At 41.2% G+C, this 20,245-nt stretch overlaps 2 protein-coding genes across 2 annotated transcripts; both read right to left on the bottom strand.

Annotated features, from left to right (window-relative positions):
• Window positions 1-1,201: 1,201 nt before the first annotated feature.
• rxfp3.2b (relaxin family peptide receptor 3.2b) lies at window positions 1,202-2,404 on the bottom strand. The gene has a single exon (XM_053431135.1). The coding sequence runs from the start codon at window positions 2,402-2,404 to the stop codon at window positions 1,202-1,204; it is 1,203 nt and encodes a 400-aa protein (XP_053287110.1).
• A 9,456-nt stretch (window positions 2,405-11,860) lies between these two features.
• On the bottom strand, window positions 11,861-18,931 carry creb3l3a (cAMP responsive element binding protein 3-like 3a). Its single transcript, XM_053431304.1, has 10 exons — window positions 18,647-18,931; window positions 18,184-18,300; window positions 17,734-17,977; window positions 16,836-16,969; window positions 15,654-15,764; window positions 15,446-15,552; window positions 14,605-14,673; window positions 14,313-14,397; window positions 13,657-13,750; window positions 11,861-12,589 (listed from the first exon to the last, which is right to left on the bottom strand). Exons 1-10 carry the CDS (start codon window positions 18,665-18,667, stop codon window positions 12,273-12,275), a joined length of 1,299 nt encoding a protein of 432 aa, XP_053287279.1. The 5' UTR covers window positions 18,668-18,931; the 3' UTR covers window positions 11,861-12,272.
• Window positions 18,932-20,245: the final 1,314 nt, after the last annotated feature.

The raw sequence follows: 20,245 nt of genomic DNA, 5'->3' as shown, positions 1-20,245 counted from the left end.
ATAAATGGTTATGATTGGCCAGATCAGTGGATTTAAACATGAGCTTGCTGATTGGTTACATTTCACAGATGTTGTTAAGCTTAAAATCTCATTTTCTGTAAAGAGATTTTGACAATCAGCCATAACTCTGGACTTACCACAAGCTACGAGAGTGTGAAACATTGGTACATGCTCCTGTAGAGGTACCTCAATCAACAGCTGTGATCAGTGTGGTTGCTGTTACCATGGAAAATGTATCACAACAGCGCAAATACTGTCCAATGCAATTGGATGCTTTAACGTTTCATTATGTGGACCACAGAGCTACCATGATTTCCCTTTCTAACATGCTGCAGTTTTTCAGAGTGGAGAAAACTGTCTAAAGGGATGAAAATCCCTACAACAAGGTGAAGTCATTGGAAAGAGATCATTCCGAATGCTTTATGGGATGTGTAGTTCCTTCACTCTTAAAAAAGTTATCTACAGAGTCCTGTTTCTTTTTTGCTTAAATCTCTTTAAGCCTGAAACCGTTTAACAGTAAAACACATAGCAGACAATTATAATGGTTGGAGAAGATCTCAATTTAGAAACTAAATGGTAAATTTACTTCCGGAACAAGAGCCGTTGTCAGTAAAGTGGCCGTCACTCTTATCCTCTATTGTCTCAGCTTCAAACAACTGTGGACCGATAAGCTTTTACTTATTTCTTCTCATTGTCATTTGGATTTAGCAAATATATACAGTTAGCCTACTTTTTCTAGTTTGCTTTTTAACGAACATTGTACACAACTGCACCAAAGAACAAACTATTACATTATTAGTAGTTCACTATCAGATTGAGCGGATTCGTCTCAGAGATGTCTGAGAGCTGCGACTATTTTAATCTCATTTGTGATCGACATCTATACATATTCATGAGAATTTACCAGGGTGCAGTTCAAGGGCTGCCAGTCAGAGGAAGAGAGAGAGCGAGACAAACAGCCAGAGAGTCGCTCAGTGAATCTTGGAGCGTGCGTTGAAATTGGGGCGCATAGCGATGGGTGGTCCATTATGATGGTGTTGTTTCCAAAGTCACGCAGATGTATGGGGGGCTGACAGGGCTGAGATAAACACAGTGTCATGGTAAATAGATCCAGATCAAAAGTTTTATATGGGCAGCTATCACTTATTCACTTTGTCCCTCACTCCATCAGCTGCTCTGTCACAGTGAGCTAGTCGTCCTGTCAGACATCCATTTGGACCAGCACCAGCCCTGGCGGCGCCTCAGCCACTTTGGCTTTGCGACGCAGCAGATGAGTCAGGCTCCTGAAGGATGGAGTGGCGCGGAGGAGAAGTTCCTTGAGAGCAGCCCGAAACTCCGTGCGGACCAGGCAGTAGAGCACGGGGTTGAGGCAGCTGTTGGTGTGAGCCAAGCACACAGTCAGGGGGAAGGCGTACTCCTGCACATTGTAGAAAGCCTTGCTGAAGGGCACAAGGTCGAACTTTATGAGCACCCCCCACAGAGTCAGCGCCTGGTTGGGCAGCCAGCACAGGAAGAAGGAAAGAACCACGATGATGATGGATTTGGTGACTTTGGAGCGCCGGTTTTGCCGACCCTGCTCACTTTCTGTGCTCGATGCACCGGCTATTCTTCGGGTGAGGATCAAGCGCAGAAGCAGGAGATAGCAGACTGTAATTATGATGAGAGGAATGAGGAAGCCCAGCAGAACCTTTTGCAGCTGGTATAGACCCAAGAGAAGCTGCGGATCCCAACTGCCTGTGTCTGGAAAGCGCACCAGGCATAGCTCCTCATCTGATACCTGGGCACTGGTAGAGTAGATGGCGTGGGGCAAAGTGGCCAGCAGAGAGACAGCCCAGATGCCAAGGCTTGTGCACTTGGCCCTGGCAGCTGCTGCACGTCTGCTGTGCATCTTCATTGCAGTGGAGATAGAGTAATATCGTGCCACGCTCATAGCTGTGAGGAAGAACACGCTGGCGTACATGTTCATGGTGGTAACAGAGCTGATGATTTTGCACATCACACGGCCAAATGGCCAACGGAAGTCCAGGGCTGTGTCCACTGCCCAGAAAGGTAGAGTGAGGACAAACTGGAGGTCTGTGATGGCCAGACCCATCACGAAGCAGTTGATGGACGACTGCTTCTGCCTGTAGCGCGAGTGCAGCAGATACAGAGCCAGCGAGTTTCCCACCAGCCCGAGTGCACAGACTATAGAGTAGACACACGCTATCATGATACGCACCACCAGGCTGGAGTATTCTCCTTGAAACACCATGGTGGAATCCCTGGTGAGGAGCTGCAGCCAGCAGTGCAGGGACATGTTGCTGGTGGAATCTCTGCTGGAGTGGCCAGCGTTGTCCTCCTGCAGTATCTGCTGCTCACATGGCTCTGGAGCCAGTGTCTGAGCTTCAGACTCATTCAGCTGCATGGCTGGACTCTCCTGCTCACCTATCACTTTGGTCAGTAAAAGTTGAAATCCACAAAAAAAGAGAGAGGAAAAGTTTGCGTGAGCCTCATTTCGAGCGTTCCTGCTCCATCTGTGCCAGGCTATTTTCCATAGGGCGGCAGATGAGATCCTGAGCCGCTGTTATCCTCTCCTCCTCTCCTCCTCTCTTCAGCTCCGCGCGCCACGCCACGTTTATAGGTTTCCACGCGAACGCGCACAGCTCATTCGCGCGGTCGATGATGCGCTCTTCACCATGCAGGATGGTTGGAGCGGAGCGGACGCACGCCTCTGATAGCCTCAGATACATCAAAGGGTGCCAGCATGTCCATCATTCCTTCAGCATAATGCATTTTGAACCCAGGCGCCTCAACAGAATCACGTATGCGCAGCGCCGGCTATAAAAGCGAATACGCGGAGACAGTGACGCGCGTGAAATATGCGAACGTTCGGTGAGGATGTGTGTGCAAAATGTTTACTGTAGCCAACAGGTAGGACAGTTCTGTGTTGGATGAAGGAGATGAGGAGGGGAAGGATCAAGGACATAAAGCGCTGCAGGGAACCCAACTGGAGGTTTCTGGGGGGAAAGTGTGGATGCGCACATTGCGAACTCACTGTAAATGTCAAAAGGATAGAGATGTCTTGCGCCTTCCTTCTATAAAGTGTGTCCATGTCCTTAAATCCCGCGGCTGCTGCAACTTTCTAAGAAGAAAAGGAAACCGGGTCAGCACAGGGAATTTTTGGAATACAGCATGAAAATGAAGTTTATGGAAATTGTATAATGACGTCTGAGAGCTCTGTGCTCTGTGAACATCAGAAATGATACTGGACAAAAAATACTGTTCTCTGAATGTTACGTTTTCAACCTTTATATGATTCATTTAGATTTTATTTTGTTCACTCGTTTCTCAATCTACCGTAACTACACAGTATATGTGCACAGTCTCTACTTCATATAGGAGCAGCAACACAACTCTAGTGTGTATTTACGAACTAAATTGTATATGTATGCACCTATATTTTGCTTCGTGTATTTGAGTTTGCATTATTGCTTGTGTCAACAATAAAAAACATCACAAATAAATATCCAATACAGAAGCCAAACTTTTAGAGAAAACACTCCAAAACATTTGATCTCACCTGATGTCAGCAGGGACATTATTAAGCATGAAGCTCAAAGGGATAAGAGGCAGATGGACTTGAAAACATTTTAGCTTTAAGATTTGAGAGCTGCCGTTCTACTAAGATCCCAATAGGTTACCATTTTTCAAACAAGATAAAAGCTGGGGATTTGTGTGTTTCTCTAAATAAACAATTTGTGTTATGGATTGAGAAGAGTGGATAGTTTAGCAGCACCAAAAGAAAATAAAGTACAAATAAAATCATGCGGGAGTTAGTTACAAACAGAATAAAACATTTAAATGAATTCCTAGTATAACATCGCCTGACACTCTGATTGTAAAGTGTTTTCTGGCTCTGAACTGATATAATTTGCATCATAATTGTTTGAATATCGACAATGATGAGGCTTATCTGTCCTCCCAGACTGTGTTAATGTGTCTCCTCTTTACATAATGTACTGTAAAACCACAGTTGTATTATCAAAATTCACTTTTCCTCAGCATCCATTGGCTGCCAGCTGGCATCGAGTGGGAGAGTGCACCGTGCCACCTGTTGTGGCTGCTGTTGATCCAACACCGGAGCCCAGGTACACTTCAGAACAAGTGAAGAAACAGCTTTAAATGAAACCTATTGGTCGACAGAACAAATAAAAGGGTATTTAAACAAATGAAAGGGTGCTATCATCAGCTTGGTTCCTTTCCTCAAAAATCTTTTTTGGGGGCAATCACTTCCTCCTTGTCTGTAAGTGATCCCTCCCTGCAAGTGTCAGAGCAAGTTATAAAGACATGACTGCGAGAAGAAAATAATAATCCTCACTCTTCTAATCTGTCGTGACCCACCTCTTGTCATTCAATCCTTAAACCTCCGAAAGCACAAGCGCTGACAGTGTTAATGTTCTCAGCATTCAAATTTATAATGTAGAATAAGGACCTGACATTTCTTTGCAACTCAAATCGCTTTTCATGTGAGTTATTAAGCTGCGGTGAACATCACTAATTGCAGCTGATGGAAAGGCCTTCTCATCGCATCAGTTAACGTGGTGAGGTTCCGTTTTTACTTGTGTGGTGTGTTAAAAGTTGTATATTGTAACCCTTCCTCTAGCATCTGCCACAGATTCTCTATGGGAGACAGACGACTGCAGCGCCCAACACACTCCCTCGCCTCTGAGTCCCTTGCAAAGTTTGTCAGATATTCTAATTGGGCATGATTATAACAATGACCCCCTCATATACTGCACATATTGGTCTGTTGTGATATACTTTACATATGAAGAGAAAACTGTGTAGATCTATAGAAGTATGGTCCTTGAAGAATGATAACAAATTGAAATGGCCCTTGAGGTTGTCTCTGTGTATTGGCCCAGCAATACGCTGGAGCCCTGTACCCTGCCTCTCATCCAATGCCAGCAGGGATTGGCTACAGCCCCACACAACCTTCAAAAGAAATGCAGTATCGATAATGGGTGGATGGTCCTTGAAAGGAAGAAAGTTGGTCCAAGGTCTGCATCTTTCTGACTTGTACTGCTCACTGCTTGGATGAATCCACAACTGAACGCATCGAAATGCCCAAATGACACTCAGCAGCTTTGCTTGTTTTTAACAGTGACATACAAAGGCAGCAGTACTGCAAATCGCAGTAACTATCAAAAATGGCCCACGGGGGTGCCATTGTTCTGGCTAGTTTAGCGATGATAACAAGCAATGCCTACACAATGAGGGGTCCTCTTAGGATAGCAGAATTAGAACAAGCTATATGTTGCTCTTTATTTGCAGAACACAGGTGAATGTGAGGTCATGGTGCCAGGATGATGACTTTTGGAGTTGTCTTTATTGATCATGCAAATTTGAGGGCAGCAAGTGAGTGAGCTTTTTGAAAGCATTAGCGCTTACAGAGCAGTACCCTCTGTCTGACCCAACAGATTGTTCATTCATCCTTTATTACAGAATCATCCCATGAAAGGAGAGAGTGATCAGATGACATGTTTTGAGGTCAGTGTGTTTGACCGGATCCAAGAACCAATGGTGCCAAGGGGGCCGGAGATAAGGCGTGCTCACATATTTCTGATGGCACCACAATCTCATGTTGGAGCGTAGCGTTAGGCAGCAAGTAAACAGAGCTGGCCTCGGGCTCGCAGTCAGGGTCTCCTTGAGAATGATTAGTATTCTAGGATGTATAAAGAGCAATACCAGATTCTCGTTTGTTGTGCCAATATTTGATGTCAGTCCAACTCTGGGGATGCAATTCCCGTTTCCAAACATTCATCTATGACTACACACTTCCACTTTCATATCAGAGTGTTGCAACTCCTCTGTTTCCACCCTTGTTCTCCACAATGGAATGGAGTGCATATCTAGTTGTGAGTCCTGCTTTTGAGCTTCTTTATCTAGGTTGCCTTTACATCTATCTAAGGAGATCATGTTGATATGTGTGGCTGTGATATTTGAGAAGATGGACGTTTTTAAGATTCATGTTTTAGTGGCGAGTGGAGCCAGCAGCTCTGTAGGGACACGGTGTCCTGTCATTGAAACCTTCATTTGTTTGCACTGTGTCGGTGTGTGTGTGTGAAGTGTGTGTTTGTGTGTGTTTGTGTGTGTGTGGGTGTGTGTGTGTGTAAACTGCCAAACATCTTAATAAGGCAACTGGATCAAAGCAGGTTTAAAAAGGCTTCCTACTCACAGCGAGTGCTCACACATTACAGTCATCATCCTGCCCACAGTCCTGACAGAGTGATCAGAGGCAGGAGTAATTGTTGTGACTTCTTGACAATTTTCAGAAAGCCAGTGCCAGAACTTATTTACACTTCTCCGATCTGTCCAGTACGAGCTCTTAGAGCAACTAACTGCTGTGGTTTATAGGCTACAATCCTTGCCTTCTGCAAAAATGTGCTGTCAGGGCTTATGTTATTTGGTTTAACGTTATAAGAGTTAAAAGATCTGTAACAACTGTCAGAGGAGACCTCAAGGAAAGTTTAAATGCTGTTGTAATTTCATTCATTTGGTGATCACGTGTATTTGGTCCATGGATGCATTCCTTCACAGAGATTGAATTTGTCATTCTGTTGAGATAAAACGGAGAGCGTGTCTGAACAAGGTCAGTCTGTTTTTATTAAGTTATAAAAGGCATCGCAACCTTTCAGTGCTACATGTAACTCATGTAGCACTGATTGAGAACTGTAAATTAACAATGTAAACTGGGCTGTATAAACAAATTCTATAATTAGATACAATTAATTAAAGTGAATTAGGTGCACAAATGCCTTTTTTTACAGACCCATTCTATTAATTTATGTAAAGAGACACAAAACACTTAACTCATATGCAATGATTTTGCTGAAACTGATATGACTAATGATTTAAATGAGCCCACAATGTATCTGTCTGGAGTGATTTGCCCTTTAGCCTGATTAAGCTGTACGCAACAGCTATTTACGCAATTACTCTGCAGGGATCAGAGTTTGTGGAGCGTCAAAGTGAAACTTTGAAGCAAAAGTCATGAACTGTTGTAGATAGAATAAAAGATTAGTTTTTTTCAAAAACCAAAGTACAAAAGATCTGTCATCATTTATTTATAATTTATTTCATTATTAAGTTGCTTTTCTTGATTAATTCTGCATATAGCATTAGATTTGACAGTTAAGTGTTCACAGTGTCCTCACAATTTGACAACATAATGTAAAACATCTTAAGGCCTTTTCACACCTACCTTGTTTCGTCCAGTAGGCCTATTGTGCGAACCAAAATACAAGAAAACGTTTGTGTTGACAGTTCAGACTTTAAGACCAATTGCAGTAAACAATAGAAGAAACACTCAAACATCTTTAGACTCAAAGGGACGATTCAGAAGATCCTGTAAGGTTTCAAAGTTCAACATCTTTAGCCAAAGGTCACAGACAGAGGGTGGTTCAACAAGGCAAAGAAAGCAGACAAAAAGTGAGGAAAAGGCAGAAAAAAGACACACAGGGAGGAATGTTTATATTTAACAAGACACATGCTGGACAACAGTGTGTGTGGAAGTGAATTGAGAGTGTGGCCGAGGAAGAGGAAGCTTTATATCCTCTGAGGAATAATTCATGATGAGACACAGGTTGACACAGACAACTGGAAAAAATACGAAAGCAGGAAGTAAAAACAACAATGACGGGTAAATGGTTTCAAAATAAAACAGGATATAATGCATAGAGTCCAGGCAGCATGTCACATCCACAGTTTAAATCAATTTCTGTGCCTTGGAAAATTCACTTAGCCGTTATTCAATTCCAAAGCTCAAATCATTTTCTTTAATTCATTCTTCTCGATTTTGCATTTAATTGTACTGAACTGCCTGATGTCAGCATGCGCTGTTAAGTCATAGGATGATTCATTCTGATTCACATCTTTAGTCATGTTGAGTAAAATGTCTTTTCAGTAAACTGCTGTTACCAGGTTAAACTATAATGTGTATTAAAGGAAAACATTTTATCCACCAGGATAACATACGTGTAGACTTCTAGTTTTGATGCTATCATCGAGAAGAATTCATAACTCTTTATTATCACACAGTGGATACACCAGGACTGATCATCCCCATTCTGATGTCTGCCTTTGGCCGAGAGTCAGAGACCTGCTATTTGAACAGCTTATAGTGCATATAAAGATAGAATGGCCTTAAGAGCCTGCAGGGAAATGGGTAGCAGTTAATCCAGCTAAGTACAGTCATGTAATTACGAAGATCAACTGATAAACTAACAACATCAATAAAGTCAAAGTTACATTTAAGAATAGCATCTTATTCTGCAGACTTAACGACATTACTCTCTCCCACATGATGATTCATTGAAGAAAGATACTGAAGGTGAACATGGTAATATAATAGATATCATTGTGATCAATCCCAAGTTTATTTACATTATGATGATCATTTTTGACGATTTTGTTTGATAATGTTTAAAAAGGCAAAGAGAGGTGCTGTCTAATTAGATATGTACTTATTTGAATACATTTACAGAAGGCAAAGCACTGTATGAAGCTTGGTTCTTTTTCATCAATCAATAAATCTGACTAATGTCAAAAAGGGAATAAATTGTTAAACAAATCAAGCAATGAATGATGTGTAGACAAAGCTCTCTTTAAAACTTTAGGAATATAAAAATAAATAAAACCTAAAATTTAAAAGTGTTTTCTTTCTACTAGTCTGAAAGAAAACACATTATTATGGAGCAGAATTTTGACCAGTGCAGGCAAAAAGGTGCCAGTGGTGTTGACTTTATCAAGTAGTTCATGGTACAGTTTTACAATGTACATACAGAAAACATACACTTTTAAAATTGTATTATTATTCGAAACCAGTGCAACTCTACAGTCCTATAACCTGAAATCATTAAATTAGTGCTGCTGCGGAAAAAAGCTAATCGCAGAAAAAAAAAAGAAGTAATATAAACCAAAAAACGTATAACTTGAATTGCTCTTGCACTTCTCCAAGGTTTGAGATATTGATTCCGCTCTGAGCCCTGAAGCTCCAGTTTACATTTTAAAAGTTTAAATCCCCCTCTTTCTCTCTGAAATTTGGAAACTATTTAGTTAATAAGCACAATAAGTTGATCAGGGGCAGCGTCATAGCTCCAAAGAAAAAGCCAATTTGTAGATTAAAAAAAATAAGGAAGACGACGAGGGCGCTCTTTGATTTGCTCACTCAGTCGACCTGTCATTCCCTTGTGGCGGACCAAACTCAGTGGGAGCCAATCTGAGTGTGGAGGCAGTCTGGATCTGAAGGGATCCAGCTGATCAAAGGGAGGGGTTGAGGTGCTGATTAAAGTTCAAGAGACTTTTACCCTGATTAAAGACAAAGCGAGACAGAGGCAAATGAAGGAGACCAGGGGACACGCAGAGATCAGCAATTCAGAGATAATGAATCAATGAGGTCATACATCAGTCCGCGGTGACACAGAACTCACTGAGTTTACTTTTTCTACACTTTCTTTAACATTGCATCATTAAAAGCTTGTGTTCGGACAATTTGACAAATTTCACAGGTAATAATTAATTTGTTTGAATGAACAAATCTCACATATTTAGGGATCTAATACCAAAAGCCCCTTTTCCACCAGTCAAAAAATCCATTTACATCCACCTAACCTGTCTGCATTGGGAATGGATGCATTCAACGTTCTTTCCTGGGCCAACGGACTCTGCTGTCGTTTTTTGGGCTCTGACTTCGATCGGAAGGGTTTGGAACACCCAGATGTTCGTGCTCGAGTTTAACCTCATTAAAAAGTTGCCTCCTAATTTCCTTATTATACATATTAGTTTGTATATTAGAGTGTGCGATTTGTTCTGAATCCAAATAAATCTGGATCTTGCAGATTTCAATTATTCAGGGAGGTAGACTGCTGTACAGTAATACATTTTGGAATGAATCCGGACAAGTGGGCAGATCCAGGAATTATTCATCACCTTCTTTGACATTGCAAGATAGCACCCTCTGCAGAGCTCTACAAAGTGCCTTTCTACTTTTGAATTACTTTGGTAGTTTTACAGAACTGTCCTCTCCTCTGCGGACACTCTTTTAAGTCAAACCCAGTGCAAAGTCAGACATTAATAAATTCAATTTGAAAGTTAATTGGTTTTGAAATGACTGAAGAAAGGAACACCTCCGGCTAAAAATAATAAAGCAGTGGAATTCAATAACCAGGCAGATAACAATGTGTATATAGCAATCAAATTTAAACATTAAAAGAGGCATTCGAAGGTGCATTTGAAGCCTGATGATTTTACCTACATTAGCTGTGGTAAACTGTAGTTAGCTGAGAAATAAAAAGTCACAGATTATGTACTTACCCCTATGCCAGTGGAGGAGTGGGTGAAGTGTTTGAGTCCACAAAATAATTAAGGAGTTTCAGGGGTTAACAGTGCAGCAGCCGGATCCAATACAATTGAGTACAGTAGATGCCTATCTTCAGACGTAATAAAACAACAGAAAAAACACAACATGCCTCCATACTGCTCTAGTGGTGTCATCAAAGTGTCAGCAAGCCCGGACATTAAAAACTGACTCGAAACGAGGTCATTTCTACCCTGTTTTAAGCCTAAACGTCCACCAGAAGTGGCTAAGCTAGAGGACGTTAGCATTTTCAACAGGAATGCAGCTTGTTGGAAGATATCAGCGGACATTTAGGCTCAAGACAAAGTGTAAATGATACCGTTTGGAGTCAAATATGAATGTCGGGGCTTCCGGACACTCGTATGACAACACACGAGCAGTTAGGAGGCATGTTTTTTTTTTTATATATATCTAAAGATAGTTCACCAGTTACTTCAATTGTATTGGATCTGGCTGCTACATTGTTTGCCCTTGAATAGTGTGTTGTGTGACACGTCACCCGCCCCTTCATCGGCATAGGGGTGAGTAGATAATGACAGAATTTTCATTTCTGGGTGAATTTATCTTATCATCATTTTCCGGCACACCCGCTGAAGACAATAGCCACAAGTAAGTGAGCGAGTCACGGAAATGGCAGCTTCAATGAGGCAATCCTAGCTTTAAAGACGAATTTGAACAGTTTTATCATGATTTCTGTGATTACCTGATGTTTTTCTTCTAGTGACATCATTACAGTCAAAGTTTTGACTTGTCCAGTACTTTGGTTTGTGACCAATACCTGTCAAGCCCCAGCTGGACTTTGCATTTATGGCTAATAAGATATAAACATTGTTCTATAACACTACCCAATTGGAGACTAACAGAGAAAAAGGTTTAAGGAGAGAACGAGCCGCAACAGTTTCAGCCAATTATCAGCTGAGAGCCGATGTGGTTACAGTCCAATGGTGCCTGACAGCCTTTCTTTGAGTTTGATGTGGCAGATTCATAAAGGAGTTTTAAAAAGACGGATGCTGAGATAAAGAAAGGATATTTCTGGTAGAATAAAATTCCCTGTTGCATTTCTGATTGAATAATATAAAACATCTTTTAACATGATAATGCTGCCGTTCAAGATTCAGTCAGAGCTGTAGATGTGTCAGTCTGAGGAAAAGGTCACTTTAAAATCCATATGTCAGGGATGTTTCAGTCTTCCAATTTCGGGATAAATTTGATTTGATGAAAAACATGGTGAAGTTTTGTTTTTGTTTTTGTTATTCTGTTCACTTTCCACAGGGGATATTTCAATCACAGAGTCCAAAAAGTCAGACCTTGAATCTCAATCGATGGATCAAATATCCCATCACGTCTTTTCATGACATCGCATCTCTCAGACCCATCTCATGGGAAATAATGCACCTTGTGATTTGAGCCACTTTTGTCCTAGTTATGAAATCTCTACTTGATTGAGAAAATACATCCACAGTGTTTTGATCCCACCAAAACGTTTTTGGATTTTTTTTTATTTGAAGCGGTTTTAGCCATGAATAAAGCACTTTCAATCAATCATTACCTGAAAACATTTTACAAGTGATCCACTAAGCTCAAACTGTAGACACCACCACGTCTCTATTTACTCAGTTTGTGACTCAAACACAATCATTTACACTGACATTTTACCAAAGCCAAGGAAAAATGCACAGTTTATCTTGTCAGGCAATTTCAGTGTACGATTTTAAATCCTAATACTGATATAAAACAGCATCCCCCCAAAAAAAGAAAAGGCAAAGGGATACAGAGTGAAAATATATTTAAAGGAAACATCAATGATTAAAACACAATTTCCCTTTCTGTGTCTACCATTAGGAGGAGCACATTGTGGGGAGTTTCTTAATATGGCTCACATGTCATCAGCATGTGGTCGCAGCTTGGCGGAGCGTCGGGGGTCCAGGGTCACAGTGGCTATGTGACCAGTGATTGGATCTACCTGGAAGTGGCCAATTCCCTCCACCTGACTGCTGTTCACAGATACGGTCTCTGAACTCGAGCGCTCTTCGTTCACTCCCAGCTTCCCCATCAGTGTATTCATGTCTTCCAGTCCATGGTCTGTTGGGAAATGTCGGCGCAGAGGCTCTGATTCATGTTCAGTGGAGAACGGGGGTTCGATGACGCTCAGCACGCGGGAAGCCTGGAGGTTCTGCAGGGACCGGGACTGGACTGTGGGAGGACAAGACATTCAGAAAAGAGAATTCAACTTTTTCCTCTGCTAATCCCAGAAACCCCTGTCTGCCTGTCTGTCTGCCTGTCTGTCTGTCTGTCTGTCTGCCTGTCTGTCTGTCTTGGCTTCACACCCTGCATGTGTATGCTTAAGAGCACAAGGAAGAGCATTGTTGAAATTGGTGCGATTTAGACATGTGATACATTCAATATTAATATATTCTAAATTAAAAGGCCAACGGTGCCTTGCAGTCGGCAGGGGAGGGACAGTGGGCCACAGTCAGCCGGCAGAGTTGAACACGTCTTCTCCATCCCCAGATAACCCAGAGCCATGATCGACCAGGCCATGCGTCTAAAGCGTCCCATCGGATCATTTTGATAATTGGATTTTTGTGATATTGAAGGTGCCGAGCTGACACCCATAACCTTTCATTTTATAGTGTGGGCGTTCCCAACAGTGACAGTGAGAAGTACTGCATATTGAATCTAGCTTCACTGAACTTTGAACAAAAAGGTGAACAGCTCTTTCAGAAAGAAATCTCCAACAGTCATTACCACAGGCCAAGCTAACGGCCCATTCAGAACAGGCAGGTTTACAACAGGCTTTGCACTTCAAAAACCTGATGACAATATAAGACTCTGGTCTAATCTAAGGGAAGGTGCAGGGTGATTCCATGTTTCATGTCTGTCAAACAACTTATCGCAACAAATGACATCTTGCGGCTATGCAAATCCTCATCTTGTCTCAAAATGAAGTTTGTGGGCCTGCGCCAACAGAGTTGATATCAATTTATGGTAATTCAGTAAAAGCTGCTGACAGAGCGTCAGCCCCATATCTGTAATGATAATGCATGGATTTGGTTCTCCATGCACTGGCTCTAATCTAATAGTTTTGAAGGTGAATCCTCCTCCGACATGCAGAGCAGGGCTCTGAGGCTCGGCAGGTGAGAGCATCTCCAGCTGTGGGTGAGACTGCAGTTCTGAGAAGCTCCTCGGCCGTGACAGAGCGGCCCAGGATTAGCTGACAGGTGGACACAAAAATCTATTCGGTGCCATACTTTACTCACTTCTGACTGGGTTGAAGTCTCCTTGGCTGACCTTGCTGTCGGGAAAGGGCTTGAGGCTGGGGAACAGGATAAGCGACAGGGACAGCAGAAGTACCTACGAGTGTGATATGGGAAAAAAAATCAAATACAAGGGACAGAGAGAAAGATTCTGACCAGAGAATATTTGCTTCATGCTGTATTCAAGTCAAGGAAAGTTGGTGTTTGAAAATCTGTGTTCCACACTGTCGGGCTTTTCTATGGCTGTCGGCTATTCCCTCTGTGAATATGCTTTCAGATTGCAAAGTCTAGAAGAAAGTAGCCTTGCTGCGAAGGAAAATATTCTGGGACCGAGAGCAGAGCCCTGTTCAAGTTTTTAGATTAGAAATTACATTTTTTAAATTCTTCTCCTCTTCAGGTCTTGCTCCTGCTGTGATCAAAGGCAATAAATGGCTGGTTTTCAACAGTGTAAATATTTCTCCTCATGGGGGCTGTGTCTCTTTGTGATGTCTCGTCCACTGTGCACATATCTATATTGGCCTTTTTCAATGGCTAATTCAGCTGTAGCTCTTGTTGCAGTATGGCTTGCATTGAGGGGAATTTTCTTTTAACAATGAGTCATACGGGGGGTCTGGGCAGTTTATTTATCTGCCTGGCACACACACAGAGGACGTCCTTACCAGTACACATGTCCCTGTCTGGGCTGGCTTGTTAGATGTATTCATGAACAGAGCCTGCAGCCTGCGCAACTGTTCCATTAGTGACCTGCAGACAGGGGAGGAAAGGCAAGACAAAACAGTTTGAACAAAGCTGAAAATGAAAAACACATTGAAAAAAATTCTTGGATTAACAAGGGTCTGTGGGGAGCAAGAGGGCGAAGTTTACTGCTGGAGGCAGTTTCAAGAAGGACATGTTTTCAGGAGATTACAAAAGAATAAAATGGGAGAAAAGCTCTATTTTACAATCGCTCACATGTTGCACTTCTCCAGCTGGGACACCTTCCTTTGCAGCTCCTGGTTGTGTGCGTTGCAGGCGGCCATCCTGGAAGAGAACGAGGTGAGAACAAGGAAAAACCCTTACTCACAAAAATATGACAATCTTAGTGTAAAATCATTTTTTTTCAGTCCTGGTTGATGTCATCTCATCTGATGTGAGTGAATATGAAATATTCTCATAAATGCACATCACAGTATGTAAATAAATAATAACTTTGACACAAAAATGATGATAGAATAGATTACATATTTGATTAAGTTTCAGGTGAATTTTGCTCTTTCCGGGGCCAGTAAGGGTCATCCTGTTCAAACATAAATACTGTACATATCTAAAATCCCTATTGTACATATATTTTTCAAGAGTTTGTAATATTGTTTCCTACATGCTAATGCGCAAACATACCACAGCAAATTATGTGTGTACACCTACTTGGCAACTGACCCTGATATTGACTCTGATTCTGATTCTGAAGAAGCTAGAGGCTTAGGAAGAACATTTTTATGGCATTATATCCTCAACAGCTTTAAAAAAGAGACAGGTAAAAGGGACAGAGATGGAAAATGACATATAGCGTATAACCAATTACACTTCGGTCATATCAGGGTGCCACAAAGTGACTTCCATGATGAACTGAAATAAATTGAGCAGGGGCTACCTCAGGGGTACGACAGGAAATAAACCAATACATCTAGAGTATATTGTGAAAAAAAAATGGTTGTCAGTAATGGAAAGCACAAATTCAATTTGCAGTTAACATCCAAAATTTGCAAGACCATCATCATTTGACTGGTCACTCTTGGACAAGGAAGATTCTTACCTGCTCTCCAGTCCATCAATATATTCCTTCTTCTTCTTCCTGCTCTCCTGGGCAGACTGCTTATTACGAATCTTCCGGCGTATTTTCTTCAGAACCCTTTCTTCATACTGATTAAAAAGAGGAGGCAACATTTTTCATACAGCACGCCGGAATTGAACATAAGGAGCTCATAATTGTTTTCATTATTAAAGTATTGATAGCAATTTACCTTTGTGAGCGGTAGCTGGCTGGGTAGAGACACCCCCTCCTTCGCTAGAAGCTTCTTCTCGTCCTCATTGAGAAGCAGCTCTGGAATAGACTGTTGCGATGCCGGTGGGAGCTGGTGGTGAGGTACGAATACCAACATTTAAAACATCATCACCACAGTTTGATTAAGTTTATTCTCTGGCTCCAAAGCCCCCCTCCCCCCACCTTCCCTCCCTCTCTCCCTGGAGCTAGGATGTAGTTAAATGAGTGCAGATTATCAGGCCACCTTCATCACTCTCATTTCATGGCTACCTCAGAGCAATTACGGTGTGGGAGCCCACGTTGCATTCCGCCACTGTGTCCTACATCCTATTAAACAGGGCAGCGGAGATGGGATCAATACCCCGAGTCCGATGAAATCTGAGTGTACTGCAAACTTTCCAAAAAGTTTAAAAAGGGGAGTTTGATCAGATTTGCAAAAACCTCGTCCCTTTGCGGGTCCATGATTACATCAGCAAAAGCTGCTGACAGAGCTTTTCCCTGAAGTACATGTGCACACTCAGAGTAATTCACAGTCGTGGTGAACAACAACAGGAGTCAGGTGGCTACAAAAAGACACTCACACACCCAAGACAACTCACTGCCTTGCCCCCAGCCCCCCCCCCCCCCCCCTTCACACACACTGAAAAAAACATTACTGACTTTATATATTTCAATTACATATTCATTATATATATTTATCTTTAAGTTTGACATTATTTAATGAAATCATTCTGAAGTTATTTGATTTATTTAGAGCAACTCAAAATGATAGACATAAACACAAATTCATGCACAAAAGTTACACACAAATTTAATATGTATTTGAAATACATAAAGTCACCGTTTTAGGCACAATTAGTTCTTTTGAATTTGCGAAGAACCTACCACCACAACCAGGATAATAAAAATATATTATTACAACTCTATTTCTATAGTCCTTATCAAAACATGATTAAAAATTGCTTTACAAAATGCATGGGATTAAAACAATTCAGAATAAATCAAGCGATTAAAGACTTCCACATAAAAAACTGTGTTTGAAGTGATGATTTAAAAATAGGTAAAGTGCTGGCAAGACTAATCTCCTCAGGCAAGGAGTTTCAGAGTGTAGAGGCTCAGATGGCAAAAGCCTGGTCGCCCTTAGTTACCAGGATGCACTTACTGGGTCGGGTGTTCCAGACAGAAGCAGGTCTTTGACTGTTAGCGGGAAGCCAGAGGACAGCTCTGGTCTTTGTACATCAGGTGGATATTGTATAATCCTCACCCTGCCTGCCGGGAATCCAGATTCCCATCCATCTACAACCACACAGACATGAAGATACACACAAAGCACATGCAAACAAACACAAATATGACATGCTAGTGTCATTGTTTGTATTATTTAAAAAAAAAATAAGAAATGGTATTTAGAGCTTGAATGTTCCTCAAATACCAATTAATCTGCTTGGTTCTCAACATGTGTACTATGGTTTTGAATCACTTGGTAGTAACATCAGTGTCTTTTCTGTATTCTTATATACAATCTTCAATTGTACATAATATCCTACTTTATCGTATGTGCTTCTGGGATTTATGTGCGGGAATAAAGCCAGAAGAAACTGTGAGTGAAATTCTAGATTAGATTTTTTTCCATCTACATCTTTCAATATAAGATAGATACAAGTGTAGAGTTACAAAGTAAAATAAAATATGTCTGTTGTGTTATCCCACTGTGGTGTTATATGTACATCTCTATGTGCGTACATGAATTCCCGTAACGTTAGTCCATTATGAATAATTTGTTACTCAATGTGTTTCTGAACATTATTTGACAATTATATTCAACATAGTGTAATCAAAATGAAATAATGATGTTAGTAGAGTAAAGTTGATCTACAAAAAGTTGGCAAAAATTCCCATTCGATATAATACAATGTGAATGTTTTCTGATTTCACTACTTTCATGACAATAGCCTCTTTGGGTTCTGTTGTTAAAAGCAATGAAAAATCGCTTTGGACTTGGTTCCAACCCTCGATCTCTGTAACCATATGAAGGTGTTTCTTAGATATTTGAGACTCACTGAGGTCCATGGGGACATTGGCTTCCAGGGCCGCCTTTGTTTGGGGCGTCTTACTGAAGAACCGAGTGTCCCTGTGGGGGCTCTCGGGACGCTGTGGACTGTCCATCTGGTCTGAAGGAGGGTCCTCGCTGATTCCACTGTCACTGGGAGATGGGGACCACAGAGGTGAGCCTGACACCGACTCACTCCCACTCAGGAGGGCGTTGAGGAAGTCGTCATCTGCCTGTCCGGGCGGCTGCAGCATCTGATGGGTAAAAAACCCTAAAGGCTGTCATTAGTCTGTCTGCGTGAGATGATAATGTGGCGAGAAATGGGACTCTGAACAAAACATAAAGAAACAGACAAAGATCTACAGAGTATGCCAAGGATGAACTATACGCAGTGAATAGAAGGCAAACATTTATTTGCGGTATGTATGAGGGACATTACAGATCCCACACTCTCACGCACAATCGGCTCCTGGTTTGGCCAGGTGTGATGGTTGCCATGGTGCTCCGATTCTTCATGTCGAAGAATTCCCTCATTTTGATCAAACAGCCAGTCGAGCAGCTCAATGCCATCACAACCCTGAAATGAGATCATGACCTTTAATGATAACAAACTCGGACTATGTATGTCTGCCACAGCTGGGGACTGGTGTTTTACTGGCAACAATTCACCGTGATCCTCCTTGAACAAACTGTACTGTACATGTCCCCCTAATCTATGGGGATATCTGTGGCTAGCAGGACAGTTTTTACGAGTAATAATTTTAATGCCGTTTTAAAACTGTGATCTAACTGTAAATTTGATGACCATTTAAAGATCAGTTTTTAACTTCCTCTCAGGCCTGAACTTTGCTCTGTGAAGCTGACCCAGCTACCCACAACTGACGAACTACGATGCAACAAAGAGACAATATTTAGACAGTTACCTGGTCTGGGTAGTGCTCCATAAAGCCTCGGTGTGTGTAACACAACAGAGAGGCCTTATAACACAACTGAGATCCAACAGAAATATCCAAATCCCTGTTGTTGTGCAGCAGCTTTGTCTTTGTTCCTGAGAGTCTCCACTGTATCTCTCAGCTCGTCTTCTTGAGTCCAAAGTTTAAACTCCAACTCAACACACCCAGCCGACTAGCTTGCTCTGCCCCTATTGGCTCTGAGGAGATATCATTTGATTGGTAGGCAGTGGGACACAACTGAGGATATTAACTTCTGTTTGGAGACGGACAACAAGGAAAACATCAGAAAGGTCAAAGTCTGTTGTTACCTTTCCTTTTATTTATTTATTTTTTGATAGTGTATTGACATTAGGATAAATATGACCTTTAGCATATATTTATAACACAATGAACAAGTTTTAGAAAACTAAAGGCATAACACTGGTTTTAAGAGTAAAAGATTTAGATTGTTTCACAGTCTTATGCATTTCAAATCATACCAGAAAAATGTAAATGATCTTACATTTATTCTTTGTTGAAGTAAATAAACAAGTAATTGCACATGGTTAATACATTACTGTGTTATGACTGGATTACGGGAATCATATTGAGTTGGAATAAGACAGTGTTGCCTGGAGCCTCTTTAAATACTAATCAGCTCTGGTTCAGAATGTGGTGCCCACTCTTCAATACATTCTTAATTTAAGACCAGCAACTTGTCTGGTGGCTTTAAGGTTAAAGGCATTATATTTTTTCAACTTGAGTAATATGTACCTTGAATTAGATCATCTTTTTACTTTTATTTTATTTTATTTTACTGCAACGAAGACATGATCGCACACCTCTAGGTTGTTCCAAATGTAATCACCAGACTTTAAACCACAAAAGATTGATAATATCAGCCTTTTTATCTTCCCTTCAGTGTCTGAGTGTTTAAGTAAATGTTGTAATATTTTGCTCTGGTCTTTGAAGACTCTGCATGGATTGGCACCCAGCTACTCGGCTCAGCTTAATCAGTACTCACCAGCCCGTAGCATGAGATTGTCAATAAGGCCCTGCTGTCTATTACTCACCTGAGGCTGAACCTAAGAGAGACCAAACATTTGCAGTAAGGCCCTGAACCCCTGGAATTTCGCTTTACCGATAAGAACTCACAATTGAAAAGTTACTGTCTGAGTTTTAAATCTCTCAAAACTTTTTATTGAATTGAAATATGACTTTTACATAATTCAAGTCTTAATTGTAAGTAAGTAAGAGGTAAGTAAGAAGTCCTTTATTAGTTCCGCAATAAGAATCTTTGCAATGTTACAGCAACAGAAAGACATCACATAAGTATCATGCATTGAGACTTTTATCATTTTTCTTTTACAATTACATTTAAATGTTATGTGTTATCAATTTGTCTCCCCAGATTTATAGCACAATAACATATTTAAAACCAAACTCACCTGAAAAATGAACACTTACAAACATCGGTGGGATAAGAGGTAACTAAAATGTCAGAAACCAATCTCTGGGAAAGTTGTATTTGATGTGTTTTACTTTTTAATTTGGTCCATGTCCCATCCACTAACATTAAGGAGCAAGGAT

This window comes from Pleuronectes platessa, chromosome 9 (assembly GCF_947347685.1).
Source record: "Pleuronectes platessa chromosome 9, fPlePla1.1, whole genome shotgun sequence".
Lineage (NCBI taxonomy): Eukaryota > Metazoa > Chordata > Actinopteri > Pleuronectiformes > Pleuronectidae > Pleuronectes > Pleuronectes platessa.
The sequence above is the reverse complement of the archived record's forward strand: the minus strand, read 5'-3'. Positions and strand labels throughout refer to the sequence as shown.